The following is a 12,179-nucleotide window of genomic DNA, read 5'->3' on the forward strand; positions in this document are numbered from 1 at the left end:
ATGGTGTGCCAAAACTTTAAATAAAAAAAAAAGGGTGGCATGAAAAAACAAAAATGTTGCTAGAATTATCGGGTTGTTTCAGTCTGAACCTTACAAAAACATGTTGAGGGTATATTGTTGAAACAAGTCCTTGACTTAAAAAAGTTACTGTTAACTGATAATCATGCATTTTGTGCAACATAATTAGTAATTTTTTGGCACACATATAAGGCTAGAATAGGGCTGTTCTAAGCATTCAAAATCACTAATTCTCAGTAGCTTCGGGGGGCTTTGCCCCCCTGGCCCCCCTACCAGGGCTTTGCCCTGGACCCACTGGGGGCCCTAGCGGCCCACATGCCCCCAGCAATTTTTTTCAGGATTTTCAAAATTCCAAACTTTCACCCATGCAAATATCTTCTGAAGCTGTCCGGATGTCGTCTTGAATGATGTTGACTTGGTCTCTTCAACAACTGGAAATCTGGTTCGCTTGTCTATAGCAACCAAATTATAATGTCCATCTGGATATGGCCCACCAAAGTCAACTGATAAGGTGTGCCACACTATTTCTGGTATCTCTGTAGGTTTCACTGGTTCTTGTTTCTTTTCTTCAGTGGAAATCTGACACTGGAAACATCTCGATATTATGTCTTCAACCAAACAGTTCAGTCTCGGAAACCAATATTTTTCTCTTAACATCTGTTTGGTTCTCGTCATCCCGAAATGACCCATACTGTGAGCAGCTTTTATCGTTGATCTCTGAAGCTTCTCTGGAATCACTACTTGCCTGTTCCGTAAGATTAGACCATTCGCTCGATATAACTCGTGCCGAACCAAGTAGTATGGTTTAATCTCTGGTCGATCTTTGTAATCTTCCCAGTGGTTTCTTCTCATGATATCTTTGATCTTCCGCAGAATCTCATCTTCAGATGTAGCTTGCTTTATGCTATCAGTGACAACGCCATGTTCGTTGAAAACAATCATTTTAATGATATTTTCTGTATCATCTGAAATAGAAGAGTTCAGCCCAAACGTACTCTACGATTACCATCAAGATTCAAAGACTATGTTTTAGACTTCAAGAAACGAAATTAAAACTCTTTAAAATCAATTTATCCTTTCACATTGGCTTATCTACGGTATATTTTTGATTACTTAATTATATAATATGAATCTTTTATAACTTGGGAGAAATGTGATAATCTATTTTTAGAACGTCTTTTATTGTAAATGACGTCGTTACTGGGTAACGTCGTCAACGTCATTGTTTGTTGAAAACAATCATTTTAATGATATTTTCTGTATCATCTGATTCTGTCTCTTCCAGAGGATGTCTTGAAAGATAATCCATTGGGTCTGCCTCATCTTTTCCCGGAACGTATATCAATTCATAATCTACATCTTGCATCTCCATGATCCACTTTTCTATCCGTGGAGGGAGTTTCACACAAGATCTGTTGAACATGGGAATCAGGGGTTTGTGTGACGTCATAATTGTGAACTTCGGCGCACCAAGCAAATACATTGAAAATCTTGTCTTCGCCCACTTGACAGCCAGTGCATCTTTTTCTGTTTGGCTGTATCTCTTCTCTGCAGTTGTCATAGACCTGCTTATGTAATGAACGGGTTGCAATCCCTTGCTAGTTTTCTGGAACAATCCAGCTGAGAGTCCTTCGTGAAAACTTGCTTCTGCCCGAACAATAATCGGTCTTCTTGGATCGAAAAATGCCATTGTGTTCTTATCAGTGATGCTATCTTTCAGTTTCTGAAACGCAGCTTGCTCTTCTGGACCCCATGAGAAAAGAATAACTTTACCTGTCAATCTTCTCAAAGGTGCTGTTAAGACTGCATATCGAGGAATAAACTTGGATAAATATCCTATCATACCTAAAAAACTACGGACCTCTTCTTTTGATCCTGGAGCTTTGCAATCCTTCACAGCTTTCACTTTATCTGCAGTTGGCTTCAATCCTTCATTTGTGAATCTGTATCCATAGAATTCTAATTCTTGCACACCAAATTAACATTTCTCTTTGTTCAAAGTAATACCAAAGTCTTTTGCACGTTCAGGGTTCTAGCCAGGCTATTATCGCCTGTCGCGTGCGACATGCCTTCAGGCTTTGAGTTGTATATTCGACATCCCTTATTTCCCCCGTCATCCCTTAATTGCCAAAGCGACATGTCATAAACGCATCCAATTTAAACACCCTGATTAATCCGATAGTGTATTCGAGAGGCTGCCACGTGCTCGACCGATAGTTTATGTAAAGCGATGTCGGTTAAGATAACCAATTAACCAATGACAGCTCTATGCTGAACGTGTGACGTTAATTTAATCGTAGCTCCGCCTTTAAATCCTTTGACAAGCGGTATCTTGTGATGTGTACATGAAAGTGAATGTTTTCGTAAGTTTTAAGATTATTTATGTCATTAGAATATAATGACAGATGATTCAACAATTATCGTCCGAAAGTTTTTCGCAATCAAGGAAAGACAATGGAAGGTACTAAGTCAAAAATTGTGCAACTTTTGAACAATTATCGGCGTAATCTTAATGTTTTTCACATGTATGAAATGTGTTTTCTGGGATGGAATATCGAAAAGACAATGCCAGAATTAATGTTTTCTGCCGTCACTTTCAAAATAGAACTTGTAGAGAAAACTTTGAAATACTGTGGATCTATTACTTAATTATTGATGATGCCTGGAAATAAACGTAAATCAGAGTGTGGGACATTGTTAAACATGAACTATTTCAAGAAGCTCCGGAAGGAGAACAATGTTAGTGATTCAATAATAGAGGAGACTGTGAGTTGTGAAAAGCGCGACGATTCTGTAAATGAATTCATTCCTGGACCAGGTACACCGGAGAAAACTGTCACAAATCCAGATTCCCACCCAGCCACGCCGAATGGCCAAAGGAAATCTGGCATTGATCCCAAATGGAAACCAGCGTTTCCCTGGATGACAGTTTCTGAGAACGGTAATTTAAATTTTAAATCGTTTTTAAGTAATCCCAGAAATACTGTACATCTATTGAATGTATCATATGTATCCAAGAAGTATAAATATTTTATTTATTTTAATAGCTCTTTGTACATGTTGTACGTATCAAGCGGTTGGTGTCAGAACGTATTAAAAAAGTGCAAACTATCTGCTGTTAAAGAAATGACATTATTGTATAAGAAGACCTCAGATATTATTTTTCATATCTGATTCCTTCCAAATAAATAAAAAATAAAATGGACATTAATATTTAGAAATTAGGGAGCAAGAGTTGATGACAAACTAGAAATTAAGATGTTATTGCTTTACTCACAAGGTTATATTTGTGTGTTTATATATATGTTTTTGATATTCATTAAAAAAAACCATTTAAAACTCGTACCATAGCAGTCAGTGATGGATCCTTTTGGCTATGTAATTACCAAAATTTGTTTAAATTCTTTGCTTCAGGCCAAGGTATGTTGTGTTCACTTTGTGTTAAGCATCAGAAAAGGCCAAAGAAGTGTGTTCCTGGTAGAGCCGTGTGGGTTGACATTCCATGTACATCTATAAGGCGATCCTCTCTAGTTAATCATAAGGACTCCGACTCACACAAGGAAGCAGTGGTGTTTGACGTTGCAGAAGCAAAAACAGGTGGTGGGATCGAGGCTGGTTTCGTGAGGGAAGAACATGTGAACCGTGAGGCAATGAAAGCATCCATGACACTGCTGTACTTTCTGTGTAAAGAGGAAATTCCCCACACCACCAAACACAAACCATTAGTGGATGTAGCCAAGACATTAGGAGTGGATGTGCTAAATAGTTTGGAGAAGGGGGGTAATGCCAAGTACACATCAGATGATCATGTGCAGGAAGTGGTGAACATTTTTGGTGATACAATATGGGAGCCCATAAGGCAGGAAATTCAGGATTCTGTGTTCTATAGTGTTATGGTTGATGAAACAACAGATATAAGTGTTACATGTCAGTTAATTTTGTATGTTAGGTACCTTAAGGATGGCAAGAGTAAGACTGTGTTTGCGGAAACTATTAGTATTCCAAATGGTAAAGCTGATACGATAAAAGAAGCCATCATAGGATTCCTGCACAAGAACCAGCTACCGCTAGATAAACTTTGTGCCTTCGGCAGTGACGGTGCTGCAGTTATGGTTGGGAGAAAAGCTGGGGTCTCCAGACAACTCCAGAACTTGGTGCCACATCTCATCTCTAACCACTGTGTTGCTCATCGCCTAGCTCTTGCTGCTTCACAAGCCGCTGCCCACATCAAGTACCTTGATAAGTTTAAGAAGATCGTCGAGCAACTCTTCAGATTCTACAACTACAGTGCTGTACGAACAGCATCCTTGAGGGAAATTCAGGTATTCAATATATATGAAACTTAAGTGTTTATTTAAATTTGATAAATTGACAGTTGCTGAAAGTGACTTGCAACAAACTATTTAAAGAAGAAAATTAGGATGTGCCCTTGACTTTCAAAGTAAAACAACACATCAGTTGTTTGAACAGGATACACTCATTACTTTATAAGGATGAGTTTGTCAGTAGATTGAATTTTTTTTTCATTTAAAGATTAGCAAAATCAGTTACTTGTACTTGTAAACATGAAATACTAAATATTTGTTAGGCCTGCACAACATAAGAAAATTATTCTTTTCAGACTGTCCTGAATGAGCCAGCTGTGAAGATCACTGAGGCCAAAGATGTTAGGTGGTTGTCTCATGATAAGGCCGTGCGAGCACTGAGGCGTTGTCTTCCAGCAGTAATTACCAGCCTTGAATTTGAAGCCGCAAAAGGTGATGCTCAGGCCCAGGGATTGTCTTGCTTTGTACAACACTACGAGTTTGTTGCTGCTCTGCTCATGATGTCAGATGTTCTGCCAGTACTCTCAGCGTTGTCACGTGCCTTTCAGGTATGTTAACATATTTTTATGTACGACAGGTCTATTGAATACTCTTTATTGGTTTGCAGGTCTATAGTGAAAACGTTTACATGAAAATATTTAGACCGATAAGTTGTGTGTCAAGATACTGTTCATTTACTTAAAAAAATCTGTTGTTTCGTGATAAGCTGCTACACCTTAATATGTTACAGTATTCATTTTCAAGTTTTGACTTGAGTCCAAAGAAATATGGTGTTGAACTTAAGATTTGTTATACAGCACCAAATGTGGAATTGAAATAGCTATGCATCCTTACAATTTTTTACAGACCCGAGATGGTACATACAGTCTGGTTGGTAGCCTAGTGTTGGGAACCATTTCCACTGTGAAGACTCTGAAGGAAAACCCTGGGGAGCACTTTCACAGCCTGTCCACTGTGATGTCAGACCTTGTTGATCAGCCATTCAAGTTCCATCCCCCCACAGACAGAGAGACTGAGCACTTCATGAAGAATGTAAGTTGATAGTGATGAAATATATTGTGCTTTTTTCAGGGTGTTGAGGGACGTATGCTGGACTTTTGTTGGGGCGTAAAATCTGCCCTTTTAAGGCGACATTGCAACATTTTTAAAGCAAACAGTTTTAGGTAAATGTTAAATGAATTTGTTATACAGTGGCTGTTGTACTAAAGAGGTTCACTTATGGGATAAAAAAGTGTAATTTAATATTGCTTTACTCTGTTTTAGGTGTACAACCCTTTCTTCGACTCTATTGTACAAAATCTTGAGAAGAGGTTTCCAAATATCGCGGAGTTAGAGGCATTCTCTGTATTCAGTCCACAGCTATGGCCAGAAGACAGTGAAGAGTTTGCCGAGTATGGGAAAGATGAGATTCAGGTAATGTTCATTTCACATTAACAAGTCTTTCAGTGTTGTAACATAGCAGGAAGTAAGATATGCACTTCCAAGAAATAAAAAAAGATACTTCCAGTCCATTTCAATGTCACTGTAAAGAGTGTTGTATAATAAAAAAAAGTAGGTCACTAGGTCGTGGTGGGTCTTTAAGATACTAAAGAGAAAATAATTTATAAAACTAATGCGCAGAATGTAGTTCTGCAGAATGTAGTTATAATTTAAATGACTTTTTTTACAGATGCTGTCTGTCCGATTCCAATCATCATTAAATTGCCAAGCTGATGTACAGTCCGAATTCCAGTTGTTGAAGAACACTGTCCGCAATGACCAGAAACTTGTGCAAGAACCAGCCAGCAAGATCATGGAGACAGTAGCAGGGCCTCTTTCAGAAACACTTCCCAACCTGGCCAAACTGGCATCTGTTGGTCTCATTATCCCAACCTCTACTGCTGGTAAGAACACATGACATTGACTACATTTCTAATCACTTTTTTAGGTAGTAGTTGGCAGATATTACATACTTCTTCAAATAAGAGTCGACAGCTTTGAAATATAGGTTAAAATGAAATCATCATAACTTTTTTTGTCTAATTTATACACCAACCTGAGATTCCTTCATTACTAGCTTAATACATATTTGACATATGTAACACAGATTGCATCTTATTTCAGATTGTGAAAGGGGCTTCTCAGCACTGAAGAGAATCAAAACTGACATAAGGAATCGTATGAAGGACTGTACACTGAACTCTCTTCTGCAGATAGCAATCGAAGGCCCAGAGGTCATCAATTTTCCATATACCACTGCAGTGGACAAATGGGCTGGTAGAAAAAACAGAAGACTAAAACTTTAAACAACAAATTTGTGCAGTGCTAAGATTGTGTTGTTTATGTACAATGAATATTGAGCAGTGAACATTTTCAGAAGCTTAAAATGGATAGGTTAACATTGTCATTACTAAGCAGATAAACTCTAAAGGAATAGAAGACTGTTGTTTCATGTAATATAAATAGTAAGCATTGTCAGAAACTTAAGTTTACATTGTCTTCAGCAATTAACTACAGAGGAATACTTTCTCTATTTTGTTCTTGTTGTGCATGAAAATGATGCTTATTAAACATTGAAAAAATCTCTGTGTTTTTCACTCTCAAATGCACCAGAATGCACCAAAATTAGTTGTAATAACACAAAATTTCTGGGGGGTAGCCCCCCATACCCCCCACAGCATGAGGGGATACCCCTCCCGCACCCACCCCGTTGTCATCTGCGATCTTTCCAAAATATAGCCTTCTGCAACATGCCTTCAGAAAATCCTGGCTAGAACCCTGACGTTGCAGAACTGTTTGCAATGTCTTATTGTGTTCCTCTAATGTCGTACCTCCAATCAGTATATCATCTCTTTGATTCATGCATAACGGTATATCACCGAAAATTCTGAACATCGCCTCATCAAAAAGATCCTGAGAAGCTTTGGCACCAAATACAAGTCGTTTTGGTCTCATATTACCCCAGGGTGTGCTGAAAGTCGCAATAGATCTAGAGTCTGGGTGTAAGATCAGCTGGTGATAGCCTTGTCGCAAATCCATCTTCGAAAAATACTTGCATGCATGGAATTTGCAAGTGAAATCTTCTACAATTGGCGCCTGCAATATCCTATTTCTCTCCATATATTTGTTCGGAATACGCAAATCAACACTTGCCCTGATCATATGAGGTTCAAGGTTCTCTTTGTCCACACCTGCATAACGTGGTTTTGGTTGAACCACTAACGGCGAACACCAAGTGATAGGTTCACCTGGTTGGACTTCCTCGTATATATCCTCTTTGATACACTCATCTAACCATTTACGTAATGGTTCTTGTAGATAGTAAGGTACTGGACGGGGTTTCTGTGCAATCAGAACAGCACAAGCTTTCATAGAGAACTTGACCAGAAAATCTTCATTTTTCCTCTTGTCAGATATCTTCCCAATGCCTTGAAATATTTCATCATAAGTCTCCAGTATTTCTGCAATTTCATGTCTCGTTGAATCATGAACTACATTCATTGCAAATGTTCTTCCAAGACCCAACTCATTCTCTTCTTTCAATGAACCGTCAGCCCTAATTTCAAGCATACCAAGTTCTACAAGCGTTTTCCTGCTGATAAGTGGTGGAGAATTTATCTTACCCTTCACGACAATGATAGACGATTCTGTCCCTCTAGTAGCATTCCGAAGTGTAGCACTGAACTCACCAGCAATAGGTAATTCGTTTTGTAATGTGCTCAGTTTCGTGTTGCTTCGCTTCAAGTCAATATTACCCTCTATCTTACGCCTAAGAGTTTTGTATTGATACTCGTCCATAACATTTGCATCAGCTCCACTGTCTGGTTCCATTCGCACAATTATGTCATTCACAACAATGGGAATAGTTTTCTGATAGTCACTAATCTTATTGACCTTTATCTTACCGATCCTGAGGTGTTTAACAGAATCTTCAATGAATTCTGATCTCGGATATTCATCATCTGAATCATCTGACACATATTCATCCCCTGTGTGTCTGACACTTCGTCTCGAATCACGGAATTCATCCTTACCTTGTCTCCTAGGAGGTCTTCCCGAAATACAAACCACAGCAAAATGGTTCTGTTTCTTACACTTGGAACAGGTCTTTCCCCAAGCCGGGCACAATCCCTTCTTCTTGGGGTGCTTTCTATCGCAATATCTGCATTTTTCATTCGCTTGATAATTCCCAGAATGTCTCTTTAACCCGCTGGTATCGCTTCGTCTATTGATCTTGGCTATCTCACCTCCTTGGCTCATTTCCTTTACCTGCCGTGATGTGTCTTCAATCAACTGCATTGCTGCCAAAGTCTGCGGCAAGTCTAATTTCTTATATATCACCTTTCGGATCAACTCTTCATTCTCCGATGTCTGTATTAGATGTTCAAGAATCCTTTCATTGTCGTTATGAAAGTCGCATCCTACAGTTTTTTCTCGCAACCTTGCAGCATATGAACCCGTTGATTCACCAGGTTCTGGTCTCATCTTCAGAAATATATATCTGTTTATAATATATTCTTCTTCGGCGCAAAATGTTCAGTTAATTTTGACCTCAACTTCTCGTATCTATCACCGGTTTCCGGATCAGTCAAATTCTTTTCCAGTTTTCTTATCTCCTTACCTCCATATAGCAACAATGCATCTTTCTTCTTCTGAGGATCCGTTATTTCAAGGAACCGTAATTCAAGTTCAAGCTCATCTATCCATTCCGTCCATATTTCATTGGACATCCTGTGGTCTTCGCCACCGATAAAAGGAGAAATCTTCAAAATCCGGCTGTTCTCCGCCATAATTCTCCGTATAAACAAACTTCAAATGTAAGTCGACTGCTACATTCACTTTTTCCTCATCGCCAATGTTATGTCCATAAATTACTAACAATAATTCATATTTCTAATTTTAATCAACCATTGTAGAATGCAGTAAACAAACAATGACGTTGACGACGTTACCCAGTAACGACGTCATTTACAATAAAAGACGTTCTAAAAATAGATTATCACAATGATCAAGGTCCTCTTCAGGTGAGAGACTTTGACCCATTTTAGCAGTTTATATTGCTACATCACCAAAACAGACAAAGATATGATGAATTGTCATCCATACCATTATAATTTCCAAAAGTGAATGGTTACCATTTGAACATTGAAATTATACATTTTAGTTCAAAAGACTTTGTGGGAACATTTTTTATAGTGACACATTTTACTCTGCCAAACAGAAGAAATTATCTAGGATGGGAGTCCATGGTAGGCCTTTCTGTCCCTGGAACTAATATCAGTTGGTAAATATTTTCTAATACTAAGTTGAAAGGCATGCTGTCTTTCCAACAGCTCTTCTTTACTGTTTAGATAATATTCAGAAATCCTGCATTAACCCTTAGCCTGCTGGTGGCAAGTGATTCTGTCTTTGCGACCAGTGCAGAGTGTATTGCAGACCAAGATCATGGTCTGCACTGTTCGCTGTTCAGTCAGTAAATTTTCAGTGAACACCCCTTTGAATAATAAATGTAATTGCCCAAATTAAAGGATGGACCAGTCCATTTTAGAAATTTAGCAGGAAAAGGGTAATACATACTGATTTGACCATATTGTCAGTAAGTGAATGTCATGGTAAATGATGACCACCCAAGTTAGATTTTTTGATAAATAGATTTATTTATATTTTACAGGTTGGTAGAATGTTTACAAGAAGGATGAGTAGTCTGAAGTCCCCTTTAGGTGGATCTGCAGAAGTTGGTGGAGGCAAGATTAGTTATGATGCGTTTCTAGCACGGAAAGATGCTGCATACGTAAGATATTTTCTTTTATGGCACAAGAAGTGCTGCATATGTAAATGTAAGCTATTTCTTAAGTCTGAAGACCCTTCTGTGAATTAGATGCAGTTGGCATAAGCTGCTATTAAGTAATGAAGGGTTCATGGCACAAATAATACTGCATTCATAAACTATTTCTGTAGGGAACCACCTTTTAGGTTATTATGGGGTTTATGGTGCAAAAATGCTGCATATACAAGATATTTTCTTAGAGAAACTTACATTAAGTGATTACAAAGTTTATGGCAAAGTAAAATGTAAAATGCTGCATATGTTAAGTCAGTTTCTGATAGAGACATGCTTTAGGCTATGGAGAGTTAATGGTACAAGAAAAAATTGTGCATACGAGGTATTTTTAGCTTGACTATTAGAAGAAGAGTCTAGCTATTCTACTCACCCTGCAAGGCTCCAGATAGAAATTTTTATGCCTCCGGCATCTACTGATGCAAGTCAGGCATATAGTGATTGTCCTGTCCATTCGTTTGTCCGTCTGTCCGTACGAGGTTAACCAAATGGGACCGTTTCGTCTAGCATCAATACCCCTTACTAGAATGACTTGATACTAATGCAAATGTAACCTGTGACCATTCCTCATCTTCAAACATCACCTGACCTCAGTTTGACCTTGACCTCGTTTTGGACTTAGGTTGCTTTATATGGGCCATCTCTTGGTTAACCAAATGGGACCGTTTCGTCTAGCATCAATACCCCTTACTAGAATGAATTTATACTAATGCAGATGTAACCTTTGACCATTACTCATCTTCAGACATCAGTTTGACCTTTACCTCATTTTGGACTTAGGTTGCTTTAAATGGGCCATCTCTTGGTTAACCAAATGGGACCGTTTTGTCTAGCATCAATACCCCTTACTAGAATGACTTGATACTATTGCAGATGTAACCTGTGACCATTCCTCATCTTCAAACATCACCTGACCTCAGTTTGACCTTGACCTCGTTTTGGACTTAGGTGCAAAATCTATCGACAAGGATGCCACCGGGGGCATCAAGCGTTTATTGAACGCAGCTCCTTGTTTGGCCTATCATGAGTATTTACTCATCATAATTCTTGTGAATGAGTAAAATGGTAAAGTCTGAAATTGACTAGGAGTAATTATACTTCTGAAAAATTGTAAATGTGAAAAACCAGAAATCAGTTTTATATCATATTCGGAATAACACCCGTGGATTTGTATGCAGTTCTGTTTCAATTCAGCTTCTTTATCTTCCTTTGGCTTCATTTTTCACTTTTTACATTCTAAGAAAGAGACATTTTTATACGCTTGAAGGGACGTATTATGTTATGACGCTGGTGTCTGTCTGTCTGTCCGTCCATTTGTTAGCAATTTCCTGTCCGCTCTGTAACTCTTGAACTCCTTGAAGGATTTCAAAGAAACTTGACACAAATGTTCACCACACCGAGACGACGTGCAGAGCGCATGTTTTGGGTGTCTCGCTTCAGGGTCAAGATCACACTTGGGAGTCAAAGGTCATATCAGTTTGTTTTGTGTCCGCTCTGTAACACTTGAACCCCTTGAAGGATTTCAAAGAAACTTGACACAAATGTTCACCACACTGAGAAGACATGCAGAACGTGTGTTCCGGATGACTCGCTTCAAGGTCAAGGTCACACTTAGGGGTCAAAGGTCATAGATGACTGCTTTGTGTTTATTGCTCTGCATTGCAGTGTTCTTGTTTTAATTTGGCAAATCCCTCTTTTGTTCACTTACAATGAAAATTTTTTGAATTACTTCCCTTTTATGTTACTATAAATAGCTTATTTTGAAACTTTTTTATTATTGGTTGTAGGGAAAAACCGAGACCACTTTTATGTGGTACAACATGGATGGTACCTTCAATTTTTAGGTGTATTTTGACATACCATATATTTCCGGCCATACGTCAAGGTTTTTTTTTACCAAATTATTAGCTCTGAAGTCAAGGGTCGACTTTTGGCTGAATAACTAAACGCAGTCATGATCCTCTATCCATTTTCGGATCGAACACAGCGCATATAAGGCATTCTAATAAGTTTATGAT

At 38.4% G+C, this 12,179-nt stretch overlaps 1 protein-coding gene across 1 annotated transcript; it reads left to right on the forward strand.

The window, feature by feature from the left end:
• Positions 1-2,048: 2,048 nt before the first annotated feature.
• Positions 2,049-6,971, forward strand: LOC123551616 (zinc finger protein 862-like). The gene is made up of 7 exons (XM_053550935.1): positions 2,049-2,959; positions 3,433-4,340; positions 4,640-4,891; positions 5,190-5,375; positions 5,607-5,756; positions 6,013-6,226; positions 6,447-6,971. Exons 1-7 carry the CDS (start codon positions 2,674-2,676, stop codon positions 6,626-6,628), a joined length of 2,178 nt encoding a protein of 725 aa, XP_053406910.1. The 5' UTR covers positions 2,049-2,673; the 3' UTR covers positions 6,629-6,971.
• The last annotated feature ends 5,208 nt before the right edge of the window (positions 6,972-12,179 follow it).

The sequence above is a fragment of the Mercenaria mercenaria genome, chromosome 1, assembly GCF_021730395.1.
Source record: "Mercenaria mercenaria strain notata chromosome 1, MADL_Memer_1, whole genome shotgun sequence".
Classification (NCBI taxonomy): Eukaryota; Metazoa; Mollusca; class Bivalvia; order Venerida; family Veneridae; genus Mercenaria; species Mercenaria mercenaria.